The sequence below is a fragment of the Aethalodelphis obliquidens genome, unplaced genomic scaffold (assembly GCF_003676395.1).
Source record: "Aethalodelphis obliquidens isolate GAN/ISIS:26980383/991018 unplaced genomic scaffold, ASM367639v1 scaffold53, whole genome shotgun sequence".
NCBI classification, from domain to species: Eukaryota; Metazoa; Chordata; class Mammalia; order Artiodactyla; family Delphinidae; genus Aethalodelphis; species Aethalodelphis obliquidens.
The window spans coordinates 7684283-7711098 of record NW_020837997.1 but is presented as its reverse complement, the minus strand read 5'-3'; the positions used below and the strand labels follow the sequence as shown (position 1 = coordinate 7711098).

Genomic DNA, 26816 nt, shown 5'->3' with positions numbered 1-26816 from the left:
GGGGTGATGGAAACATTCTATAGTCTGATAAGGATGTCGGTCCTCAGACTGATTCATTTACCGGAATAAACTGCTGCACACCCAGGACTTGTGCATTTCATATTAGACCTCAGTTTACAATGGGAATCCAGTGAGACACTCCTAGGTAGAACAACCTTCAAAGTGCAAAGCGCTTATAATCGATGCCACCATTTATTTGTAGCAAAGATAGACACACACACCTGCACTCGGGCACAGAAGGACTTTGGAAAGACAAGGATTTGGTGTCTTGGTCAGGGGGCCTGGGAATGAAGACTTAGCATACTTTTCACTGTACCCACGATATACTTTTTCATGCGTTTTTAGCTTAAAAAAAAAACCAAAACAGAACATATAGCTAAAAAATAAAATCTGACAGGGGAACTTTACCATGTCGAGCTGTTGTGTTTACCATGTGCGTTCGTTACCTGTTGAAAAAATAAGTTGAGATGTCAATTTCCCGCCACATAAAAATGATTCATATGTTAAGACGTCACAGAAATAATGGAAGAAAACACTAGTTTGATTTAGGGGTAGGGAAGGCCTTTCTGAATAGGCTCTAAAAAAATAGAAGAGCAGACAAATATAAATCTAATCCCTAAAAATAAAGTCTCTTTACAGCAAAGATAGGATGACTCAAGATGAAAGTAACACGAGCAGGGGACAGCCCCTAGCAAGGACGAAGGTTACAGCATGTGTCACCACGGAGATAAGGAACAAATTCCAGTAGCCACCAGACACTTTGGAGGGTTGAATCACTCCTAAAAAATGCTAACAAGGGAATTCCCTGGTGTTCCAGTGGTTAGGACCCCACGCGCTTTCACTGCCGAGGGCCAGGGTTCAAGTGCTTTCACTGCCGAGGGCCAGGGTTCAGTCCCTGACTGGGGAACTAATTCTGCAAGCCATGCACGTGGCCAAAAAAAAAAAAAAATTGCTAACAAGACTCACTATTCCATTGACAAGGATCGAAGAGGCAAAAGCCAGGGTAGGGTAAAGTCCAGGTGGCACTGTTGGTGGGAGAAGCATTAAAACCTCTCCAGGGGGGTAGGTCAGCCACATGACCTGAAAGGGAAATATGAAAACATTTATACTCAGTGATCCAGGAAGCTCTCTACATATTTCCTTAAAGGATACAATGGAAGAGTCCATACAAGGATGTTCAGTGCAGTGTCGTTTACAAGAGAAGAGGGAACATCTTAATTACCATGAAGGAGCTTAAATTTTACATTTGAATTATCTCTAGTCCCTTGGTCTTTTTTTTTCAGATTGATAGATTGATTGATTTGGCTGCGTTGGGTCTTTGTTGCTGCACGTGGCTTTCTCTAGTTGCGGCGAGCGCAGGCTTCTCATTGCGGTGGCTTCTGTTGTTGCGGAGCATAGGCTCTAGGTGCACGGGCTTCAGTAGTTGTGGCATGAGGGCTCAGTAGTTGTGGCTTTCGGGCTCTACAGCGCAGGCTCAGTAGTTGTGGCGCACGGGCTTAGTTGCTCTGCGTTATGTGGGATCTTCCCGGACAAAGGATCAAACCCGTGTCCCCTGCACTGGCAGGTGGATTCTTAACCACTGCGCCACCAGGGAAGTCCTAGTCCCTTAGTCTTATGATTAAGGCACCCGTGACTTACATGGACAGTTATAGTTGAGATGCCACCAAGTGCTTTCCTAAAAGCACACGTAGAGGTGGTGGGGCAGGTGTTACTTGACATTCTAACAGCGGCCCTTTGGGTTGTGTGTGCTGGTGACTCACATGTCTTTGTCTGCTTCTGCTTTGTCGTCATTTTATAGCAGGTCTTTTCCCAAAGACAAATCAAAGAAAAGGGTCGTTCATCTCAGAATTCAGTAGGACTGAGTCAGGGTGAAAGTATGGAAAGCCCACCTCCCAGATGCTTAAACAAATAAGGGCTCTGCCTGGGGGTGGCAGGCCAGGGCTACGAGTGACTCTTTTTGCTCCACCATCCATTGCATGGGGCTTCTGGCCTCACGGTCACAGGACAGTTGCTGCCTTGCCAGGCATCACAGCCCAGGGCTACAAGGCCACGGGGAGTCCAAGATTCTTCCTTTAAAGGGCGTTCTGGGAAACCGCACCAGCAAGTTCCACTTGCATCGTATTGGCCAGAACTGAGCCACCACCCCCACCCCAAACAGGCGTGGGACGTCTAACTTCAGATGAGGCCTCCGCGGGGTCACCTGCGACACTGAGGAGCCCACTCTCATCCAGCCTCAGCTGAGAGGCGGCCAGAAGTCCCTGGCAAATCAGGAGTCATCACCCAGGGTGATTTATAGGAGAGATTTATTTGAAGAAATATTACAACATATAAAAACTACATAAAGTCTTAATTTCCACTCATACAGTGGTAACTTTGATATAATGCATAATAAAAAACTTTTAAAATCCAGAACGGACAAAGTACTGCACAGTTTCATCACTAAGTCAAATTAGTCGATAAGCAAATCTCACAAAAGAGCTTCATGTCAGCCAAGGCCACAAACACCGTGTACAACACATCTGAACTGACAGATTGACATGTTAAAAATACAACAATATCAGTGCACGTTGGGGATCTCCGGTGCCAGAAACAAAGGCGACTGGAGGGCAGAACTAGTCCTTAGCAGTCTCCTCCTTGATTTTAACTGAAGAGATATAAAAGGGAGAGTATGTAATGTAATGTTACACGAAGCAATAGGCAAGCACATCAGGTACGTGGACCAGGAACTACGTTAATGCCCAGGCGTTGACACTAAAAGGACCACCTCGTAAGAACCTGCAGCAGCTCTGCACCAGCATTCAGAGACTGAACACTGCTCAGGTGCTCCCTAAAGGTTTCCAGACCACCTGGGTTATGGGCTAGTGTCTGAGGCGGGCGCAGCCGACCCAGACTCACTTAGCAGGACAGAGCCAAGCACCCCGAAATCTGACCACTCGTCCACTGCGTGCCGGGCCCCAGTGCTCCGTGCTTACCCACACGCTCACTCATCTCAGAGCAACCCTGAGAGACGCAAGGCCACCAGGGAGGGTGGGTGACTCGCCCCAGTCTCAGAGCCTAAAGCCAAACCCCTGCTGTCCCCACCGCTCCCTACCATACCTGAGGTGCTCTCTCGCGCTCTGACCATCATACAGCGCTTGATCTCCAAGCCGATGGCTTTGGCCAGTGGCGGTGGCACAGCGTTACCCACCTGCAGGAGGGAAGGAGGGCGACATGTGGTTCGGCATGGCTGGAGTCAGCGCTAGCCTCCACTCGGACACGGGCACTGGGCCCCCGGTCTCAGGCTCACACAGGCCTCCAAAGCCCTTCCCTCAGGATGGCACTCAGACCCTCCACCCAGCCCACCCTCCCGCCCCAAACACCAGCAGGTCAAGCACCACTCGGAGAAGGGGGCCTTTAAAGGGCTTTAGAAAATCTTAGAATCTGGACATGGAAGCTACTATGTTTCACTACTAGCTGAGAGCTCTGCTCCCAGAGCACAGGATGGCCGAGAGGGGTGAGAGGGGTGAAATGGGAGGGTCTCGCTGTAACCCCCAGGCACTGCTGGCCTTTTCAGCCACATGCCTGCGCTCCTTGGAAATACATTTCATTAACAGCCAAACCGAACACTCTGAGAAACAGGAGGAATTATTGGTTCGTTTCAACCCTTAGCAACAGGGAGTTTTCACCACCGGGTATTTCGTCTGCTCTCTGCAATGCGCTAGAACTTTCCTTTGGGCGAAATGTGCCTCAGCTGTCCACGGCACCCGACACACTTGGCGACTCCGCCTGACCCGGGAGTGCCCTGGGCCCCGGGGACAGGGTCCCTCCTTCCTGACCACCCCCTCGTGGGAGTGCTGAGGCCAGTCAGCCCCCAGCTCTGGGGGCTCAGCGTCCCCTAGAAAGTGACTGCGAGTCAAGCTCCCCACCGACCCCCGACCCCCTGGTCTCCCTCCAGCCAGGGCCGCTTCGTGCGCAGTGCTGCTCGCCCCTCCTCAGCGGGGAGGAGACCCGGGCCGACTCCGCTCCACTGACCTGCCGGTGCTTGTCCAGGATGTTGCCGAACAGCCGGTAGGTGTCGGGGAAGCCCTGAGAGCGGGCGCACTCCCGCACACTCACGACGCGGTGCTGCTCTGGGTGGAGCACGCGGCCCTGGGGGCAAGAGGTGCGATGTGGGTGGGAAGGAGACGGGGCCACGGGAAGCCCACCCCGGGCCGGGGCGCAGAGGCAGGAGGCGGCGAGGAGGGCCGGCCCAGCCGCGAAGCCCGTGCCTCCGTCCCCGCCCAGGCCCAAGTGGCCCTCAGACCTACCTGCTTGCCCATGGGCTCGGGGTTGGTGACGGTCGTGCTGAAGAAGCCGTCCCACTCGAGCCGTCCGTAGAGGCCGGCCCAGTGGTTGTGCCTGTTCCCGGTGTGGGGCAGGCACCAGGGAATGAGGGTGTTGAACTGTCTGGCCGCAGGGTCACAGGCTTTGCCTGTTGGAAGAGAGGGCTGCGATGGGGCTGTGCTGACGGAACGGGATGATACAGCAGCCGACAGTCCCCGTTTGCCAGGCAGAGCTTCATCACGGACCCTGTCCTCAGCAGCCGTGCGCAGCAGGGACACCCAGGCTTGGCGAGTCTGCACCCCACCCAGGGCTGCTGGGTTCCTGTGCGGCAGCCCCGGCATCTCCTGCTGAGAAACCCTGAGCCCACCGCCCCGCTGCAGAGCCTAAGGGGGCTGGGGCTTCACACCAAACTTGAGGAAGCCACACCTGGAGGCCAGGGCACAAACCTTCCACACAGGAGCAGACCCCGCGGAGAGCCCCGGCGCTGCTGCAGCCGTTCTTCTTGTCGTGGTAGTTGTACCGCAGCTTCCTGGCCAAGGTGCCATCAGAGAGCCGCACCTCGATGTTTGGCAGGTCACGCCAGTCTGAGCCCGGGGCCAGAGGGATGTGCCGCATGCGAGCAGCCACCAACGCGCTCATGTCCTGCAAGAGCAGAGCAGGCCCCGCTGCCGCCGAGCCCCCGGAGCACCCGACCACACGCAGTGGGCTGGGCGCCACAGTACTGGGCACTGGGCATACCACGGTGACCAGGACCCCAAGGGGCTTGTATCCCACTGGGAGACAAGCAGTGACCCCAATCGACAGCCTGGGGGTTACACACGTGCCATGAAGACACCAGAGCAGGGATGTGGACGACGGGGGAACGGGTGAAGGGACAGCTTCGGGCAAGCGCGGGGCTACTGAGGAGGTGACGTCGGAGCTGAGCCCTGCAGGACAGGAGGAGCCGGCGGTGGGGAGAGCTGGGGTTTGGTGCGTTTGGGAGATACCCAGAGAACAGCGGTGCTGAGAGACAAGACCAGTCATAGGAGACGATGGCCAGACACACCATTCTAGCCCGATTCTAGGCAGAGTATAAGCTCTGATTGATACTTTCCAGGACCATGTACTGGGGCGGGGGTGGGGTGCAAGGAGAAGCAGGAGGCAGTGAGATGTGAGGCTGGGGGCCGGCTGAGGTAGCGGATTTTGGGTTAGGGGCCAAGAGCAGAAGGAGCTGGAAGGGGGCCGAGACCAGACCCCGCTTCCCCCACAAGCCCTGGCTGGGCTCCAACCACAGAGCTGTTCCTGGGAGGCCGCTGGGAGGAGGCCCTGCTCTATGGAGGTGACGTTACCTTACAGATGTGGTCCCTGAGGATGGGCTGGTACTGCGAGCCCCGGAGCTGCCTCTGGAACCAGGACTGAGGCTCCCCGTTGTACGAGATCTCCTGCGCCGAAGCTCCGTTCCGAATCTCGGGAAGGTCGGACATCGTGTCCCGCACGGTGATGGTTCGGAACGGACCCGAGCTCAACCTGCAACAGAGCACAGACTGTGGCACCTCTGGGGACACACACAGCTATCATGTGTGTGAGTCACAATTGCCATCCCCCGACTGCTGGCACCGTCTTCTCCAGAGAAGGCAACCCGGCTCGGGGCCAAAGGACCGCTCGGGGTCAAAGGGCCGCCCGAGGTCACAGGGGCAGCATTCTTCTCAGACCCCATCGGAAAAGGGGACAGGCTATAGCGTGGGCTCTGCCCGTGACTGCGGCCAGGCTTCTGGCCACTGCCCCGGACACAGGGCACTCGGGGTCAGAACGAGAGCAGAGGTGGCAGAGCGCTCGCAGGGCAGGCCGGACGCGGCGCTGTCTGCCCTCGCTAACACTGTCTCCTCGGCTCGGGCCTCTTCACAGAGGTCCACCCGCACCAGGCCTCGCCGGGGAAGGCTCACAAGCGCCAGAACAGCGGGCTGGCCGGGGGTACTCCTACCTGGTGATGTTGCTGACAAACTTCTTGTCGTCGACTACGACACTCAGCTGGCAGGCCCGGGGCGCGAACACGTGCAGCGGCTCCGGGAACAGAGGGAGCTGCTCTCCGGGGGCCGCGGCCAGGATGATGGCCCGCCTCCGCGTCTGGGCCACGCCGTACTGACCAGCCTGCGCGGGAGAGGGCCAGACACACACATGGTCAGTGGGCACCTCCGAGCAGCTGGGCGAAGGGCTGGGGTCCGCAGCACCTGACTTTCTGGGGCATCTGGCTGGTGTGGAGCTCACCCAGAGAGCCCCTAGTTAACCCACGGGCTCATGCCTAACAGGAGGTGGGACCGGAGAAGAGGACGAAAGATCCCAGGAGGTGGTCGGTAGCCCCTGGAGAAGATGGGAGTGAACCCTGCTGGCGATCCCAGCCAGCTCTTTAAACAGCACATGAAGGAGCACTTGGGGAGAAGAGCGGCCAGAGGAGACACCAGGAGCCATGCCACCTGCCTGGCAGCCCACGGTCACAAGGGAAAGAACACGGCTGCCAACAAGGTTGGTCAGTGAGGCCGAGACACTACGGAAGCTGGATGGGAGGGGCCCGGCAGCCGCCTCCCCAGCCCTCGCCCGTGCTGCACGTCACCACACTGTGGCCCCTCTCAGATCTACTTTCCCTTTGAGACAGCTTGCCGCTGTCCAGGGACTGCTCAGCCCTTTCTCCGGCCACACACGTCTGCCCGCTCTGCCCCTGCCCGGGGGGCCCACCTGCAACACGCCGAAGGTGCACTGGTAGCCCATGCGGACCAGGCAGCGGAGCGTGAGCTTCAGGACCATGGAGCGCTTGAAGGAGACGAAGTTCCTGACATTCTCCAGGAGGAAGTACCTGGGCCGGTAGTAGTCGCAGTAGCTGTGGAGGCGGGAGAGACGAGAGAGGAGGAGACCTACTCTGCCAGAAGCCACTCCCAAATGCTTGACGTTTGTCAAGACGCACCTGCCAACTCTCAAGGTCTCTCCCTAGCGGAGGGGCAGCCGTGAACTTCCTGAAGGCAAAGACCGGCGTCTCACTCAGCACTCCGCCTTCAGCAGGTGCGAAGGCTAAAGCAGTTACTGCTCGGCCCTGGCACGCCTGCGGCGCAGCCCCGGGACCAGCCGTCTAGTCACCCTGGGGCAGCACCGAACGCAGAGGGAATTCTAGCCTGTTTACCTGAGGAAGGAGACCACCAGGGAGTTCTTGAACTTAGAGTACGTTCGAGAGTTGAAGCGGTTCATGCCGCTAAAGCCTTGGCAAGGAGGCCCGCCACACAGCATCTCCACGTCTCCCTTCTGCGGCAGCTTCTGGCCGCGGGAGTTGGTCACCTCCCCGGCCATGACCAGCTTCAGCAGGACGTTGCAGTCCTCTGTGAACACCGTGGACCCGGAATTGTTCAGCCGGAACGCCTGGGCCGCGGGGTCCCACATCTCGATGGCCCACAGTGTTTCCGAGATGCCTGGGGGACACAAGGACAAAGATGAGCTGCGAACCCTGTAGCATATGAGACTCTTTAGTCAGAACTGTGACCAGAGCCAGGAAGGTCTTCCAGGCAGAACACGCCCGGTCCGGTTTTTGCAGCTGTGCGGAGAGAAACCCAGAGCCTACCTGCTTGGTGGAACCCTTCCGACAAACCCCCACAGCCAGAAAACACATCCAGGGTCCGCAGCTTCGGCAGCTTGATTTCCGTCTCCAGCTCGCTCGGCTCAGAGCTTTGCGACTTTGTCCTGCTTTTCCCTGCGGGAGACAGGCCCCAAGTCAGATCAGGGCCCTAGCGTGCTCTCTTCAAACACCCTGGTGATTCAGAGACGGCCTCGTTTTGAGTTGGCGGCAGCAGAGCGAGGTAACGTCAGAGGCTCCTCTTTTATACTGACTGATTCACGAGAATCGAGTTACGGGAGACGGACTTGAAAAGAAGCCCGTGGAGTAACGACATACCTTTTCCCTTCCCTTTCCCTTTATTTCCAGGGCTACGGGCATGGTTTGGAGGATCTTCAAAGCTTTTGCTCTTGGCATTATAGGCCTGAGAAGGAAAGAACCACAACAGTCTGGAAGAGAAACACCAGTCCCCTCTCTAACAAATACGATTTAAGTTAATTTGATAAGATCTACTTAATTTCTCCCTAAACATGGCCATAAGCAAAAAGTGTTTTGAGTTTTATTACATTAGAGATGAGGGGAAAATTCTACTAACACACACATTTTATATGGCCGAAATTCTTGCTATTTCAAGTACCTGGACTACTCATTCTAAAAACAGGCAAGTGTTACAGTTAGACTGTACACGCTGGAACCTGGGGGAAACATGGGTTATCTTAGAACGATACATGCCTATCACAGAAAAGCCATGCTCAAACAATTTAAGAGTGATTAGCTTAATCAACAAACTGCTGGCTCTACTCTCAATAACCAGGCACAGGCTCGGCTGTATGGCCCCGACCTGGACACGGAACCCTGGCTGAAGGCACTGGGGGCAGGGCTGCATCTCCCAGGGCTAGAGGAACTTTCCCCTAACTCACAGGCACTGGCCAGGCCAGCAGAGGCCACTTAACAGTCTTCAAAAATCGCTATTGCCTTAGGACACTCAAATGTGACATTCTGTTTTGTTTTAAGCCCAAAGTGTCAAATTCCAGAACAACTTGAATGTCACCGATTCGTACTCTGGATAAACTGCTTTCTCGGGGGCTGTGTCTGACCCCAAGGCCCTCCCTCCAGTAAGCCCAGGGCCCCACCTCAAGGAAGTAGAAGCGGTCGGGGCCACCAGCGGAGAAGTCCTGGAGGCACTCAGGCAGGTCCTCCCCGTACTCCACGGTGCAGCGGCCCTGCACGGCCTTGAAGTCCACCACAGCCTCCTCGTCGCTCCAATAAAGCAGGTTGATGTCTGCGTGGTAACTCGCCGGGGTGGACTTGTGCGTGTTCTCCGGCCTGCGAGTGCGAGGGTCTTTGTTAGTTCTTTTGCCTCGAGCTGACAGGCAATTAAAAGGCACATTCCTGACAATGCTCAGATGATCGGTGGGTAAAGACCATTCCCCACCCCCAGCAAGTCACCTTGATTACTGACCCCCTTAGTTGGCACTAACCACAGACTAAGTGGGGTTCCTTGCCATGAACTCAACTAATGGTTTGCTTGCTCTTTATGCCCCCAGTGTAGCCCAAAAAAACTTGTCCTGTGTTAAGACCAGCTGCTGGTCTCCTGTTAGAAAGCATGTCTAGAGCTGCCTTCATTCGCCTATAACAGCCAGATTCCTTGTTCTTTCTCATTACTCAACTGATTATTGCAAAGACCTCAAAAACTCTTCCACGTACATTAGCTAAGACATGGAGCAACTTTAGACCTATCTGTATGGATTAGTTTCAGGTTATCTCCTAACCATTATTAGGATCCCAGAAAAAGACTGAGTGAAGCCAAGACATTGGACAGAGAGAAACCCCAGAGCAGGGAAGAGGGCCTGAGAAGAACAGGGGGATGGGGAATGGGGAGGGGGGCGGAACACGGACAGTGTTCAGAGACAGGACACGCGGACAGAACTCAGGGTTCTGAGGGCGCCTCAGGCAAAGCCCAGGACATTCCACGCCTATCTTTGTCACACTCTGGACTTCTGCTCACAGATTTCTTTTGGACAAAGCTGTGCAGCTTTAAGAGAGAAAGCGAGGGCTGTGATATGTAGCTGTAGTCATCCTCGGTACCCTCCAGGTAATCAGAAACACTTGGAAGAACAGATACCTCCACCCAACTCTTAGACCACCACTGTGTGTGTGCGGTTACCACCCCGCCTCAGGCAGAGCCCCCCGAAGGGCAAAGGCTTCACCGACCTGTAAAACTTGTTGACTCTGATCTTGATATCCGTCTCGTTGGGCCTGCCGTTGCTCTTCTTACTGCAGAAGATCTCTTTGATGCGGCCAATACGGTACGGCTCAGGGGCATCTAGGTTGCTGCCTTTGATGTAGTCAGAGTATTTCCGGTAGTGTTCTGGATACAGAGCTTCATCCACAGGCTCCTTCCGTGGGCGTTTCACAGGACTGGACAGCTTAATGCTGCAGAGAAGCAACTGTTATGAGTGACTGAACATGAAGCCTTAAAAAGCAGTCTCAGCATGACTGATCAGTGACGATAACCACTTAAATTCAAACACTTTAAACTAATGCAGCTACGTACCCTTAGACCAGATTTAGAGACTAAATCTCACCCACACTTTAAAATGGGTACTCTCCATCTGTGCTCTGGGGATAGTTGCTAAGGCTGTTCAGGTTCTCCCCGCTCCCAGCCTCAGGGCAGGCGTGTGGCTCGTTCAGCTCTACAGGTGTGCGCAGCAGGGACGCACAAGCACTTGGAGCGGGAGCTCTGAGCGCCAGGAGAGCCTCCAGCGTGCTTCCCCTCGCCTCTGACTGCCGACTCCTGAGAAGGCAGGGCTCCGTCAGCCCAGGGCCCTGAGTGACACAACAGTCCGAGTCCCCTGAACCACAATGGCCACACAGTACAGGCAAGAAGTAAACTTCTGTGATTTTAGAGTTGTTACCACGGCATAGCCTACACTCTGACTGAGGCATCGACCCAGAGGCAATGCGCGAGAGGCATGGGGAGAAGACTCGTGGTCTGGGCAAGCCGAATTTGGCCTGACCGCGTACTGGCTAACTCAGGCCAGCAAATGAGATGCCAGGCTGCCAAGACCGCAGGGCTGTAAACTCTGAAGACTGCAGCTCAGGGAGGCAGCTGCTGTGCTTTCCCATCAGACCCCCTGAAGTCTGACGGGCTCCAGAGGTGTCTCTGAACACCTGTGCTCTCACTTCAGCTGTGCCAGGAGCATCTGGTAGACAGCACTACAGGGAGTCCTCCCCTTCGAGGCCAAAAACTGGAGCTAAAGGGCGTGATGCACACTCACTGTGCGGGCCTGGAAGGACCGATGTTTTGTAATGTACGGTGACTGAATGGAGGTTGGGGACTGGGCTCCAATTAGGACTCGAGGAAAATGGAATTGCAAGTCGGGAAACTGAGTTGACTAAGCTCAGAAAATGGTGGTTGTAAATCCAACCACGCACTAGTTCTTAAAACAAACAAGGAATGGATCAAGTGTGGACAATATCTGTGGCTTTGATTTTTCCCTGAAGAGCGTCAATCCTCTGATGTGGAAGTCTTTTTTTTAAATTTTATTTATTTTTGGCTGTGTTGGGTCTTCGTTGCTGTGTGGGCTTTCTCTAGTTGTGGCGAGCGGGGGCTACTCTTCGCTGCGGTGCGCGGGCTTCTCATTGTGGTGGCTTCTCTTGTTGCGGAGCACAGGCTCAGTAGTTGTGGCGTGCGGGCTTGGTTGCTCCGCGGCATGTGGGATCTTCCCGGACCAGAGATCAAACCCGTGTCCCCTATATTGGCAGGTGGATTCTTAATCAGTGCGCCACCAGGGAAGTCCCGCAAGTCTTTTGGTGCAATTCCCATTTACCAACAAGTAACTCACAGTCAGCCTTTACTTTAGGCCAGGCGCTGTGCTAATAAGCAACTTTCTTTTAACTCACTTATTCCTTAGGGGCCTGGCAGGCAAGGCACTCCTCTCCCCACTTGATAGATGGGAACTGGGAGGGGCTCTCTGCCATGACCAGCTGGGCAGGAACCCACCACTGACCCTAAAGCTCTCCCTTAGCCAGCGGGCTCTCTGTCTGACTTCTTTCACAGACAGCTTCACTGCCACAGAATTATAGTCGCTCTGCACTGGAAGGCTGGATAACGTCTGCTCACCGCACATGACACTGTGACAGCTTGGCAGCAGCAGGTACTGGGCTGCGGGGTGGGGGACATTGTGGAGCCAGCTCTGTACTGACCCAGAGCTCCTGGCCCTGACTGCAGCCAGGGGCACTCACTTGAAGGTGAAGGCCTCGGGGGGGAGGTACACGCCATCGCCCACTCGATACTGGATGCCATTCTTGGTGGCTAAGCTGTAGAGGACCCGGCCGTCCAGGTCCTCGAGCTGCTCCATGACCCTGGGAATTTCCTTCTGCCTCATTTCAGCCAGACGTGCACAGCTTGCACAGAACCTGAAGGAGTGAAGGACAGAAACCAAAGGCCCTTAAGTGACTGGTAGTGACTACAAGCAGCTGCCACTGGCTTAATCCAGACTCTGGTGACCAAGAGGAAGGATTTACAGATGTTAGGAGGAACTGGCTTTCCTGCACTTTTATGTTCACACTTTGAAAGCACTTATTTGGGACCAAAGCCCAGAGATACACACAATAGGAAAATGACAAGCCAACCCCACTTTTGAGTAGTCGATCCTAAGACATTAACAAACAGTCTAGAATATGGTCAAGAATCCACCACGAGCGATAATGCAGACAGTGGTAAAGACAGGAACTCAAAACGTCAGAGGAGGTTCACGCTATTACTTCTAAAGGCTGAAGAGGTATTTGGTAAAATGCAACATTATTTCTGATTAATAAACCCTTAAAAGGAGAATTAGAGATTGCCTTAAAAACAGATCAAGCCAAAAGGCAGCTCCAGGTTGACTGGAGAAACACCAGAGGCATCGCAGCGAGCCCTCCTAGCCTCAGCCCTGTCAGCCTTACTGTCACACACCACTCGCTCTGGAGGTGCCGGCTGCCACTTTTAGTTAAAACAAGTGAGGTACCAAGGTTAGAAAGGAAGACGTGGGGCACTGAACACTTTATAAGAAGCAAAAGCTTCCCTAAAAGCATTCCCCCACCAGTTCCAATAAAATGGAATCAAAGATCTCACTTACGAGAAAAGACACAAGATCTGTGGTACAGACACTGAGGAACCCAGAAAGACACATCCTGTCCCTGGATGGGACAGCTTCTCCCCACCAGGCTGTCCACACACTTACAGCCACTGCAACCCAGTCAGGCTGCTCTTTGGTTGGTGAGGAAGACGATCAGAAGACGTGGGGAAAGCAAACCCAGCAGAGAGAAGCACGGGAAAAGCTCGAGGGCTTCATGCAGACGCATGGCGTCCACGAGCACCACCAGAGCGGCCCAGGAGCGCAGTCGCGGCACTCACTTGTACTTGTTGTCCTCCATTGGCTGAGTTTTTGGAGGGGACTCAAATCTTGCATAGTCTTGGTCATACCAAAGCTGGTAGAAATAGGTCTTTCCGTCACCCTCCGACATCAGGGCCTCAGGGTCCACGCCTCCCTAGGGACAAGACTGCCGTCAGCCATGATGACCCCACGCATTGAGGAGGGGCACACGAGGGGCGCCAGGCACTCACCTCCAAGGCCCAGTTTTCCGACGGGGCTTTATAGACGACCTGCACTTTGCTGTGAATGTATGAAAGCTGCATGTCCTCACATTCGTCTACCAGGAACAGCTCCAGGGGGTCCGACGTGGCCCCGAGGACTGTGTCCGTCCCAGCACAGAACCAGTGGGCATGAAACATCTGCCCGTTGCTGCTGTCCTCCCACAGCGCCGTGACCCTGGAGCCGGAAGAGGGGGCGGGAAGGAAGTTCTAACTTGACCGGCAGATCTGGACCGAGTCTCCTTGGGGGACATGTATTTTTTGGTTTTAGTATAGGGCAAAGAGCTGCTGCTATTCTTACAAAATAGGAACATCCTACTTACTCAACAGAAAGTGTGGGCTGAAGTCAAGCAGAGGGAAGGACACAAACCTTGCTAAATACAGTGGTTTTGAAGAATCATCTGGAATAACAGAAACACAGTCCCCCACTTCCAGGGTTTCCGAGTCGATGCATACCTTCTTATAGTAACTCTTCTTCCCATCGGTCTGAAAACAAGAGCTTAATTTCAGGTGAGGATGGGTTTGAAGGTCCGTGCTAGGCTTGACCTGCGAGTTCCTGTTACTTTATAGGAAAGTATCACTCATAACAATTTCTCCAAGAAGCCGTGAGCTCTACCAGCCTGGCTACTATAGAGAACACCCAACTTCTTTGGCTGGAAGCCTGCAGCAAAGGCCGCTCACATCCCTCTATCACCACCTCTGCCCTCTTGTGTCAGCAGCAAATGGGATTCTAGCATTCAATTGTAATAGCACCGTACCCCACTCCTCACACCTCCCTTAGCCACACGGACCTCCTTCTTTCTCTCCCACAAGGAAAGCTGGTCCCACCTCAGGGCCTGTGCTCTGGTTCCTCCCCAGACCTTCATGCGCTGGCTACTCTCCAACCTTTTGGTTTCAGCTCAGATGTTGCCCCACCAAGAAGCCTCCGTGGCCCCAGCACCCTTCCTGCCCCCTGCCCTCCTGACAGTACATGTGTCACAGGCAGGGGCTTAGTTATGCCTAGGCCTAGAGCAGCATCCAGCAGGGTAGGCCTCACGCTTGTTGAGGAAACTGACCATCTTTGCCTTATGGACATCGAGAGAACAACACTGAGATGACATTCACTCTCCAGCTTTGGTAAAGGATTTGACCCTTAGACAGGCAGGTAACCACAGAACCCCCGGGAGACGGTCTGCTAGTGCCCCCAAACACCTACTCCTAGGCCAGAGAGGACTGTGAAGGCTCTCTTCAAAACAAGCTTGGGAGGGGAACCAGCCTGACACCCCAAGAACTGTATCAAATGCCCATTTTGGGGACTTCCCTGGTGGCGTGGTGGTTAAGAATCCTCCTGCCAACGCAAGGGACATGGGTTCGAGCCCTGGTCCAGGAAGATCCCACATGCCGTGGAGCAACTAAGCCCGTGCACCACGACTACTGAGTCTGTGCTCTAGAGCTCGAGAGCCACGACTACTGAGCCTGCGTGCCACAACTACTGGAGCCCATGCGCCTATAGCCCGTGCTCCACAACAAAGAGAAGCCACCACAATGAGAAGCCTGTGTACCACAACGAAGAGTAGCCCCCCCTCGCCGCAACTAGACAAAGCCCACGCACAGAAATGAAGACCCAACGCAGCCAAAAATAAATAAATTAAATAAATAAATACATATAGTTTTAAAAAGCCCATTTTGGAGTGTGAGGAGAACTGAGTCCTTGGGCGTACAAGCAAAAAAATGCATTTCAGGTGCTTGACCACAGGCCTTGGCCTCTCAGTCAGCTCTGCTCCGCTAACAGGACAAATGGGCAGGGACAAACGGGCAGGTTTCTCAGCTGCAGGGCTCAGGCTGCTTAAGACGTCTGGCAGCGAGATACGAGACAATCGGCTTCTCAGAAGGGCAGCGCTAAAATGACTGAGAGCCTGATCCTGGATTACCTTGACAGCTTCTCCAACCCAAAAGATCCGATCCTTGTTCTGCTTCTTTTTCTTCCCCTGATGCATCTTTTTGGGTGATGGCATCTCTGGAATATTGTCATCCACTTCTTCATCATCATCTGCCTCCTTCATGGCCATGTTGGGACACCTACAAAGTCAGTTATTATAAGCAAGGTCCTCTTTAAAAGTAAAACCACTGGTTAGGACTCTGTGCTCTCACTGCTGGGGCCCGGGTTCAATCCCTGGTCGGGGAACTAAGATCCCACAAGCCTCTCGGTGCAGGCAATAAAAAAAAAAAATAAAAGTAAAACCAACTGAAGGTGTTTTACTTAGAAATCGGGGACAGGCCTGGTGACAGTGCTAGACAAAGGGACCCTGCCTGCTCTGTACCTGTCAACCCAGCTGTCCCACACAAAGCCTATTTGCCATCAGCTGGCATTTTCCTCCATTTCAAGAACAAGCGTTGGCCAAACCTACCTCCTCTTTTGGCAAGCCTGTTTGCTCCTTCCGCTGCCACCAAATTTAACCATATCCTTACAGGCTTTACACTTTCCACACTCAGGCTGTTGACAAATCTAAAACACGTTGAAAAAGTAATCAAACAGTCATTATTAATAGCTGGTAACCAGTTTTTGGTGAATTTAAAAACTGTAAATTTAACCTCATTAGAAGGGAAGTAAGAGTTAGGAACAAGATACGGGGTTTGCATAGGTTAAGCCTGACACATGGTGCTGGGACAGGTGTGGGGAAACGAGAACGCGCACTGCTCAAAGGATAATTTGGTAACCCCACTCTGGAGAATGCTGTTCTAGATCAAAGTTAAGTACATGACCTACACCCCAGCAATTCTGCTTCTAAGTAGAGAAGAGTCACAGGAAGCCTCGTTAGAATATCAAGTTGTCCATCCCTGAGGGATAAGCTGGAAGAGTCACAATGAAATATTATGGAAAAGTTAAAGTGTTAACTAGTGTGACCTCCAAACAGCTCCCGCGGACATACTGAAGGTCACGTGTCAGACACAGATTAGTCACGGAATTGGGGGCACCACGGTAAGGAGTGTTCCAGCTCACTTCTACTCCTGGCTTCTGGACGTCTTTGAATATGTCATGTTAACGCTGTCTCTGGGAGATATCTGACTCACCTACCGGGGTACTGTGAGAATTCAATTAAAAATATGCATGAATACAATTTGAAAAAGAAACAAACACACATAACAGCTGTGAAAGATTCCAGTTTACGTATACTTTCCTTAAAATTTTTTTTAAAGCTTGGATACATATGCACTAGATGAAATAAAGTAAAACCACAACAAGAACGGCGAGGACATGCAAATCCCTATTTAAGGGCAGCCCCTGAAGACAAAGGAGACACTCTGAAGTCAGTGGCCAGTGTGAATGCAGGGCAGTTCTGAAGGCAGCTGCTGTATTTTTGTGTTTAAGTTTTCGTCCAAATTAAGTCAAACAGATACCAAAATACTGGGTTGGCCAAAAAGTTCGTTCGGGTTTTTCCGAAAGATTGGATGGAAAAACCCAAATGAACTTTATGGCCTACCCAACAGACCCGATCCCTGGGTCAGAGAATTAGGGGGATTAATTCCTCTAGAGTGAAGTAAATATATATTAAAAAATTCAGTAAGAGAGGTCTTTTCAGGCCTCAAAGCTAAGCTGGACAAAGTCCCCACTTTCCCAGGGAACTGATGCCATGAGACAAGGCAGGCTCCTGGGTGGATGTCCCTACTTGGAGGAAGCAGCGCCTCTGTGGGGTAGTCACTCCCTCTGCCCTTACACCAGGGCCTGAGGACACAATGAGACACAGCCAGAGCAAAGGCACCCAGAAGGCCAGGCTCCTCTGCAACAACAGTGGCGCTGACAGCAAAGTGCCCGAGCATGCCTCTTTTGACAGCTGTCCCAGAAGACATGCAAGTCCCCCCAGATCACTAACTTTCTTCTAGCTTCTGTTTTAGGGGTCACATTTGAGGAGTGAGCATCTCAAGCCAGAAAGAGAAAGAAGTGAGTTCCTCAGAGATTACAAGGGGAGCAGGCAAGGTTACCTCACAGACGCCACACCGCCGGCGTTTAAAGGCGTTCTCCTTGTCTTCTTTGTCATCCTTTTCAATTTGCTCCGCAAAGAAAGTGTCAAAGATCTGGTAGACCAGCTTCGTAGTGGTGGCTTTGGTGGGGCCTCTGTCCTTCTCCTTGGCAGGATGCCGGATGGTCTGCCGCCTTTCAGCTCGCCTGGGAGAGAGTTTCCATGGTGTTAGCGGGCTGGGAAGAGCGCACAGGATGCTCTGCCTTCTGTCTCACGTCTTCAGTCTCATTCCTGCTGCATCCTTACCTTTTTCCCAAGGTGACCCCGGCCAACTTGATCAGGTCTCTCATGCAGGGGGTCAGGAAGATGGGCTGCTCGTCACTGTCCCCAGCCCGATCATAACTCTCTACTTGTTCCACCACAAACTGGGCGTGTCGAAGGAGAGAATCCTCTGTGAATCGATTCAGGTTGAGCATAGAAGGAGGAACAGTGGTCTTTTAGGGAAAAAAAAAAAAAAAATCAGAGGTTTCCCTTAGGCTTAAGCAAAACTAATCTAAATCAAACAAACAATTTCTGCTGACTCTGAACATGTTTTCTAGCACATCTCATATAAATAGGTGTGAATCCCATATTGTGAATAACCTAAACCTCTTACCTCGATCTTATTGATCAGGTCTTCGTATGTTGAGTCAGGGTTGTTCTGCAGGAACTCAACTACTATCTTGCTTATGTAGATCTTCTCTTGCATCACACTGAACAGAGGTGCATACTCTGGGCTGGGATCCATCAAAATGTATTCGGCAAATGCTGCAGTGAAAGGATGTTTAAGAGAGCAGTTTGAACCTGATGGCAGCTACAGTGGCCAAAGGGGAGGGATGAGGCTATGAGGCTTACAGAACAGGCTAAGAGTCATTCTGTACCCAAATGTCAAAAAACATGAAGTACAGTCCAGAGTTAGCTCATTCGGAAGGGGCCTGTCTGAGCCAGTCAGAGGACGGAGACTGGCCAAGTGGCTTTCCTTTGGCTCGATTCTGGTTTTTGGAATTCAGTTTGGGTTTCAGCTGCAAGAACATGACCTGCTTTTACACCAGAGGGTCAGTTCCAGGGCCAGTTGTAGCTAATATAAGAGGCCATTCCAGGGACTTCCCTGGTGGTGCAGTGGTTAAGAATCCGCCTTACAATGGAGGGGATGCGGGTTCCATCCCTGGTCAGGGAACGAAGATCCCACACGGCACAGAGCAACTAAGCCCACATGCCACAACTACTGAGCTCACACGCCTCAACTAGAGCCCACATGCCGCAAACTACAGAGTCCACGCGCTCTGGAACCCACGCCACAACTACAGTGCCCACGTGCCCTGGAGCCCGCATGCCACAACTGAAGAAGAAAAAACCCGCACACCACAGCTAGATAGAAACCCGCGCATCACAACGAAGGGCCCGCATGCCTCAGCAAAGACCCGATGCAGCCAAAAATAAATAAAATAAGTAAATGATAAATCTTAAAAAAAAAAAAAAGAGCCCATTCCATTCAAACCTGACATGCTTTCCACATGGTCACATGAGCCTGACACTTCCCAGAGCCTGACACTTCCCAGAGCCCAACCAAACCCTATGAAAGACAGGAGCGAAGGCCCCTTTCAGCTCCCAGAAAGGTCCACGATTGGTCACATACTTACAGGTGCTAAAGCCAAGGAGAGCCTTTTCACCTCCATCAAAGCCAGCAATCCACCATTCATTTATTGGACCAAGATTTTTGCCATTAACACCACCTAAAAGGGGGGAAAAAAGTTTCCTGAAAGCAAAGTAGACTAAGAATATGCCTCTCAAAAACTGAGGAGGGTTAAGTGGCACTGAGTGCCCACCTGAGCCGACACCTCTTATCAGCCAAGCCGGGCAGTCCTTACTGGAGCCATCAGAGAGAGTCTGCTCGTAGCTGCTCACAGCCCAGTCTCAAGCCCTAACTTTAAGAGGCAATAGTTCCAGTTGAATATTGCTCTCATCTCAAAGTTTTGTTTGTAAACTCTCCCAAACAACCTGGAACGTGCCACGTACCTTCGGGAGACGGGTCATCCTCATATATTGGCTTTGCTGAACCAGAAAAGAGGAGCTCGACATCCTTCTCAATGAGGCCGGTGTCGATCGGGCACAGGTGACCTCGTTTACAGTACACGCTAGACAGGCGACAGAGTGGATTTACCAGCTAACCAAAGGCAGGCTGAAGTACAGAGTCAAGCTCAGACACGAGGTGGACTACGTGCCGTCCCTAGGCTCAGCTGTCTCCTTGGCTGCCAGAACACTGGCTCAGTACAGTGTTCTTTCACCCAGACAGCTTCTACCCGATTCGCCCACCTGGGTATCAAGAGTATAAGTGTCTGAAGAGGCAACGTGGAGAGGTCAGCGAGACTGATAGTGGGATGGCGGGAAATCTCACAAAGGCACCACCTGCTACACCCTCCCTCGGTGAGTTGCTAGTGGAGAAACAATGGCTTCTCAAACACATCCTACCCAGAGCTGTACAACCATCCCCTCTAGCTCCAAAATGTTCTTGTTGCTGAAAATGAAACCTCACACCCACTGAGCTGTCACTCCCTATCCCCTCCCCACCCCTGGCAACTACTAATCTGCTTTGTTCCTGTGGATTTACTGCTTCATAGCATTTCATATATGGTTAATTTTGTGCTATGTGACTTTCGCCTCATTAAAAAAAATTAAAATGAGGCACATTATACAACAGCATAAAAGGTGAGGTACATCAAGGACATCGGAAGGAGGGACTCCCACCTCCCTCTGGGGGTTCAGCCTCCAGTTTAAGGGCATCCACTGCCTAGAGATGCTCCTTGACGTTTGAGAGGATGTGCATCATTAAGCAGGATGCCAAACTTGAGAAAATCATGGGGTTGGGGTGGGTTCTGCTTATGAACCTGCTCACGCTGGCCTCGAGGCCAGAGGTGCCGTGCTACCCCTCAGAGTCCAAGCGGGTCACGTGGAATCCGTGCAGGTCTGAGAGCACCACCACGCTCCCACCACCTAGGCCCTTGGAGGCCAAAATTCCGCATCTTGGACTCTCACACAATTAAAAAAAATTAAAACATGACCACTTTGAGTGGAGTTCCCCTACCAAGCACGGTAGGTAGACACGGGTCACAGCCTTGCCATCAGGACCTGAAGATGTGGGAAAGATGGACCAAGGGAGGGCAGGACACCGCGGACGCACAGAAGAGGAGGATCCAGCGCCCAGCCTGACGGGCTGTCCACATGCTCCCTCAGTAGAGGGGACATCAGGGAGAAGTGCCAAGTCCCAGGCAGGGGCAGGACCCACTGGTTCACAGGAAGGGCTTGTTTCCACCTGCCACTTTCAGCCCAAGTACCAGAGGTAAACAGAGTTCCTAATTACCCAGGTGGTCTGGCTCCAATGGCCTGATGCTACAAAGGCATGTCATTCCTACGAAGTGTGTTTTTACTGCCCCCTTCCCAACCTGCTATTCTTGAGGAGTGGCCAGGAGACCCCAAGCCCTGACACTCCTGACTACAGCGGCCCCGGCCCCTGGTTCTCCTGAACCTCTGCCCCAAGAATGCCACAGGGAAGCAGGAGGCCATGAACGTCAGCAATGCCAACAGCACGTTTCAGCTGTGCTGTCAGGCAGAGGTTGAGCCAGGGGATCGCTGGTAGATGGGCAGCATCCCACTACAGATCAGGATCCTGATCGTGGAGCGTGGGAGACACCACCAACCACAGCGAGTGTACGGAGTACTGCAGGAGAAACATACTGGGGTTTCCCTGGGCCCAGAGCCCCCCAGCCCACTGTGGGGCAGGAGTGTCGGAAAGGCTGCCCAGAAATGATTCCACCTGAGGCTACAACAGGCGGCCCGCCCACCCCTACTATTCTCTGGTCCAGGGAGCGGAAAAGCATGTGCCAAGGCCTGAAAGGAGACATGGGCTGGTCCTGGAGCCAAGCCATTTCCCACAAGAAGCAAAGTGAAGCACCTCCAGTGAGGGGGACAGAACGGAACCAAGGGGGCTGGAGAGCACGGGGACTCTGCTCACTCACAGGCTTGTTTGAGCCCTTCCAAAGGTACAGTCCAGACGTCACGGACCTCTACGCCAAAGAGCCCGGCATCGCTGACACGGCCTGCAGAGCCCTGCAGGATCCAGGCCCCTCCCGGGCCCCTGTTCCCCTACCACTCACCCCCAGTCCCTCTACTCCACCCACACAGCCTCTCACCTAGCCTTCCCCAGCCGATGTGCCCACCTCCCAGCCTCCATGTGCTGTTCCCTTCTCCTGGATGTCTTTCCCTCACTAGCCCCTCGGCTTGTTCTTAAGCCACCGAGTCTTTGCTCCAGTCCCTTCCTCTCCATTCTAAACAACTTTCCCCCACCCACTCTCTGCTCCCCATGCTTTTCACATCTGTCACAGTGTCACTAGCTGACAGGCCTAACTTTTGTTCTGCCTCCACGAGACCAGGGAGCTGAGGTGCTGCATCTGTAAGACCTCGTCAGGACCTAGCACATAGCTGGCCCTCACCTGAATGAGCTCCAGGATGCTCACCTGCTCAAGACCTAACAGGTAGAGCTGTAACCACCCGCCCACCCACCCCACCACCACCAGCTTGCTGGCCCTTATCTCGTGTCAGCAGCTTAAGAAATGTTGCAGGTTAGGTATTAAAAACTCCACTAGGATATTAAGAACTTAGGTGTCTTTAGGAAAATGCCCCGTTACGATAAAGCAGAGGCGTATCAGTTACCTGAAGCAGGTCAGTTTGTGTTGGGGAAAATCCTCGTAACTCTCAAAGCCAGATTCATTGGCATCAAAGATGGACAGTCTCTCATTTGTCAACAACTGTATCTCTTCCACCTGAGAGACATTGACCATTAACTAGGCACAAGAGACAGGAAACTATCAATATAAGGCTGAAAACACAGCTGGAACTTACTGCATCAGGGAGATGCTGTTCGTATCTTAGCTCAGGGTCATCCAGGTACTGTCCGCACTCAATGCACTTCAGAGGATCGGTCTGTGGAGGCACGAACACAAACAGCGCTCAGAGAGCCAGCCCCAAGCAATCGCGTTAGTGGTGCACAACTGGTTTTACTCCCAGATATACGTTTACCTTGGAGGACACTACTGCCATTTTGGTTCGAGCCATTTTCTTCTCAGTTCTGTGTACCAAGCAGAAGGTTTTTTTAGTCATTTCACAACATATCAGAATCTGCCATCAAAGTTACACCTAATCCACCAGACACAGATGAGCACCAGACGCCGCATAAGGGGCAAGGTGCGAGGCCGTAAGCATCTTTACCACGCGGAGGGGAGCTGCCTCACACGGCAGGATTGGAACGTCTCGGTCCTGTGCTCACACTCCATCACGTACAAAGCTAAGGCTACTCCAGAATTCACTAAAAGCCCCTTTACTTGCTTTCTAGGACAACCATTTTAATATTATGATCTGCTTTGTATAAAGACAAAAATACGTTCTTACGGTTCTTTGCATGTAGTTCTGCGTCTCTTCTCCTCCTAAACGGAGAAAACAAAAGAGTGGAGGGTAAAAAAGTATTTTCCATCTGGATAATGCTTCAGTTAAGAATTTAATGTACAAGGTTATCACAAAATGTACATGGTTATCACAAAAGTCAGAGGCAGGAAGGCAGTCAGAGAACCACTGAGACCCAAGCCATCTCCAGTGTCTAGTCTTATACACAAAATTCCTTTTTTTAAAAAAATTAATTTATTGATTTTCTTTTATTCATTTTTGGCTGTGTTGGGTCTTTGTTGCTGCGTGCGGGTTTTTCTCTAGTTGCAGCGAGCGGGGGCCACTCTTCGTTGCAGTGCGTGGGCTTCTCGTTGCGGTGGCTTCTCTTGTTGCGGAGCACGGGCTCTAGGCACGCAGTAGTTGTGGCATGTGGGCTCAGTAGTTGTGGCTTGTGGGCTCTAGAGCGCAGGGTCAGTAGTTGTGGCGCACAGGCTTAATTGCTCCATGGCATGTGGGATCTTCCCGGACCAGGGCTCGAACCTGTGTCCCCTGCATTTACAGGCAGATTCTTAACCACTGCGCTACCAGGGAAGCCCCTAAACAAAATTCTTATAACCAGACTTCCTTAAAAGACTCATAAGATCACTTTAAAAAAACAAACAAAAAAACCCAGCTTTACTGTATAAGTGGTACCTCAGAGTAAGTATATAATTGAAGAGGGGTACTATGGACTGAGTTGTATCCCTGGCCCCCCACCCAATTCCTACGTTGAAGCCCTAACACCAAATGTGACTGTATTTGGAGATGAGGCTTTTAAGGAAGTGACTATGGTTAAATGAGGTCACAAGGGTGTGGACCTAATCCAATAGGACTGGGGACCTCATAAAGAGGAAGGGACACCAGAGCTCTCTTTCTCCCTACGTGCTTGCACAGGGAAAGGCCATGTAAGGAACCAGCAAGAAGACAGCCGTCCACAAGCCAGGAAGAAAGACTTCTCCAGAAATTAACCCTGCTGGCACTTTGAACTTTTAGTTCCAGTCTCCAGAACTGTAAGAAAATAAATGTCTATTGGTTAAGTCACCCAGACTGTCATATTTTGTTATGACGGCCCCTGCTGACTAATATAAGAGAAAATTTATTTCTAGAATTATTTTGGGTAAATGAAGGAATGGTAGAACACAACTATCACAATCTGTAACTCCCAGTGAAATAATGGATTTAAGCAATGACTGTTAAAAACATTAGGTGAAAAGCTGAGGGGAACTTTATAATGGATGGATCAGGCAGATGGCACCTGAGCTCAGTGATCAATCCTAACACCTTCAAAAGATAACCATGCCTTATGGTATGATGTAAGTACACAGCATCACCTCAGAAGTACTCTGGGAAACAAGAGACCTGCCTCTGGTCAAGCCTCTGGACCTAACTACCGGTCTGCAGGTGGACAGGGCTGGAGGGATATGTCAAGCCTGAGAACCCACAGACGCTACAGGTAAGCTGGCTAGTTCCACCAAGTGCAAGAAAGAGGACAGGGTGAAACTGCAGATGACACACTGAGGACAAACAGGAACCAAGTGTATTATATAGGCTGTGTTGGGGTCCTGAATCCAACTGTAAAACACACAAGGGAGACCATCAGGGAAATCTGAACGGAGATTAGGTTTTTATATTATTGTGCTATGATAATGGTATAGCGGTGATTTTCTTTAAATAAATTTATTTATTTTTTAAATTTTTGGCTAAGTTGGGTCTTTGTTACTGCGCACGGGCTTTTCTCTAGCTGCACAGAGTCGGGGCTGCTCTTCGTTGTGGTGCACAGGCTTCTCATTGCAGTGGCTTCTCTTGTTGCAGAGCACGGGCTCTACGCGTGCAGGCTTCATTAGTTGTGGCACGCGGGCTCAGTAGTTGTGGCTCACGGGCTCTAGAGCGCAGGCTCAGTAGTTGTGGCACACGGGCTTAGCTGCTCCGCAGCCTGTGGGTTCTTCTCGGACCAGGGCTCGAACCCGTGTCCCCTGCATTGGCAGGGGGATTCTTAACCACTGTGCCACCAGGGAAGCCCAGTGGTAATGTTTAAGAAGAGACTCCTCTCCTTTTAGAAGCACTTCTGTAGATATTTCAGCAATACATCTGGGATCTGTTTATCTTCAGAGCGAGGGAGGGTAAGGAGAACGAGTAAGGCTTGCGTAAAACATGCCTAATCATGGGTTGATAACTGTTGAAGGCTGATGACAATGTGAGGGTTTGCTACCCTTTTCTGCCTACCTTGGGGTATGTTTGAATGTTTCCATAAGAAAAATTGTTTAAAAAACACTTTAATATATTCCAGCCAATGGGATATTATGAAACACAGTAGAATTGAAAAAACTCTAGGCCTTACCTTTTCATCCTCATCTTTCTCATCAGAAACTTGTGGTTTTACTCCTTCAGGTTCTTTTTCTTCTGGTCTCCGTTTGCTAGCTCTATTGGATAAACAAATAAGTCAGATGTTAGCTTAAAAAAAAAAAACTATATTGCCAATTCACATAAAAATGACAAACTAATGCCTTCCTACAGAAAAGCAAACTATTCCCAATAGATGTGGTGAACAGATACTTTCTTCCCATCCAAAAAAGAAAGTCCCCTTGTCACAGTAGCTCCAAAGGTGTGTCACTAACTCGTGATCCTGAAAGGAAGCCTTCAGAAGCCCCATGTGACCCTCAGACGTGGGGCCTGATGAGAGGTGCCGGAAACTAAGAGACACGTGACAGTGCAGTGACAGGAGCACTACCCACGTGGCAGAGGGTATCAGGTAAGATGGGGCCCAGAGTTTGATTTCTTATCCAGCCCCGCCCAAACTGATCCAATCTTCCAATAGCACCAGCAATTCCCTGTAAACCTCTACATCACAGATCTCCAACAGTTATTTCGCTAATTTAAATTACACAAAGCACAGCACAAAAGCACAAGCATTTTAACCACTTACAGATCTTTGGGTTGACTTCTGTGCCTCTTTTCATCCTGAGAGGGGAAAGTGTGGGTGGAGAAATAAAGGGGGGAAAATTAATTTCTGAGTAAGAGCGAGACAAAACCCCGAAGTATCAGTTAAGGATTGCAGCACTGTGGAATGAGAGAACAGGAAAATCTGGGCAGGTCTACAGGGTAGAGATGAGGCTTCAAAAATGTTAACTCAGTTTCCTAACACCTACAAACAAGAGTTGACCGGTAGTTGGCAAACTTCCTGTAAAGGGCAAAAAAATACACATTTTCAGATGTACAAGCCACAGACCTGTGTCACAGCTACTCAACTCTGCCACTGTAGCACAAAAGCAGCCAGAAACAATACATAAGTGAAATGGTATGACTGTGTTCCAATAAAACTTTATGAAAACAGGCAGAGGGCCAGATTTGACCTGTGGATCACAGTTTACCAACCCCTGTCCTAGGATAGCTCAAAGTAAAAGGGAATATTATAGCCATTTTGCTTATGTCGACCAAAATGCCCATAGCTCCATCTGTCGTTTGGTCAGGGGTGAAGATGTCATACAGACAGGCATTGGGACAGTAGGAGTGGGGTAGGGGGTGACAACACTAAACTTCAGAATTCAGTATGGGACAGAAGTAGAAGTAGGAATTCCCGACTTGGTCACCAACTCATTAGACAAAGTCAAATGTTTGATCCTTTTGTCCTTTTCTGCCGTGAGGCAAAAGTGCTGGCTGTGTGGTCTAAAGCTCCTACCAGTTGCCGTCTGAGGAAAATGGGTGGTTTGACAGCACCGCTAAGATCTCTCTAGATCTGAAGGGATGCCAGGCGAGTGCTGACAGTAAGGTAATGAATATCCAGACAGAAAAGATGAGAGACAATAAGATGTTAGATAGAACAAGCTGGAGGAAACACCGAAAGGATCATCTGCCATAG

The 26816-nt window shown here is 51.6% G+C and overlaps 1 protein-coding gene across 6 annotated transcripts in view; it reads right to left on the bottom strand.

Annotated features, from left to right (window-relative positions):
• Positions 1–2286: 2286 nt before the first annotated feature.
• Positions 2287–26816, bottom strand: part of DNMT1 (DNA methyltransferase 1) — a 42407-nt gene continuing 17877 nt past the window's right edge. For 5 of the 6 annotated variants that reach the window (XM_027085229.1, XM_027085230.1, XM_027085231.1 and 2 more), the window contains 30 exons: positions 25884–25918; positions 25299–25380; positions 22931–22965; positions 22562–22610; positions 22385–22465; positions 22196–22305; positions 19505–19623; positions 19129–19221; positions 18105–18256; positions 17756–17943; positions 17472–17655; positions 15899–15996; positions 15422–15569; positions 13882–13997; positions 13485–13689; positions 13275–13408; positions 12122–12295; positions 10088–10309; positions 9007–9199; positions 8213–8297; positions 7883–8011; positions 7451–7733; positions 7012–7153; positions 6263–6429; positions 5631–5808; positions 4749–4944; positions 4287–4450; positions 4012–4128; positions 3097–3187; positions 2287–2644 (listed from right to left, as the gene is read on the bottom strand). In XM_027085229.1, coding sequence (XP_026941030.1) covers positions 2613–2644; positions 3097–3187; positions 4012–4128; positions 4287–4450; positions 4749–4944; positions 5631–5808; positions 6263–6429; positions 7012–7153; positions 7451–7733; positions 7883–8011; positions 8213–8297; positions 9007–9199; positions 10088–10309; positions 12122–12295; positions 13275–13408; positions 13485–13689; positions 13882–13997; positions 15422–15569; positions 15899–15996; positions 17472–17655; positions 17756–17943; positions 18105–18256; positions 19129–19221; positions 19505–19623; positions 22196–22305; positions 22385–22465; positions 22562–22610; positions 22931–22965; positions 25299–25380; positions 25884–25918 — 4002 coding nt within the window. In that variant the 3' untranslated portion in view covers positions 2287–2612. Of the gene's footprint in view, positions 2645–3091; positions 3188–4011; positions 4129–4286; positions 4451–4748; positions 4945–5630; positions 5809–6262; positions 6430–7011; positions 7154–7450; positions 7734–7882; positions 8012–8212; positions 8298–9006; positions 9200–10087; positions 10310–12121; positions 12296–13274; positions 13409–13484; positions 13690–13881; positions 13998–15421; positions 15570–15898; positions 15997–17471; positions 17656–17755; positions 17944–18104; positions 18257–19128; positions 19222–19504; positions 19624–22195; positions 22306–22384; positions 22466–22561; positions 22611–22930; positions 22966–25298; positions 25381–25883; positions 25919–26816 lie in introns of all 6 variants that reach the window. The other variant, XM_027085234.1, reaches the window with a different exon arrangement.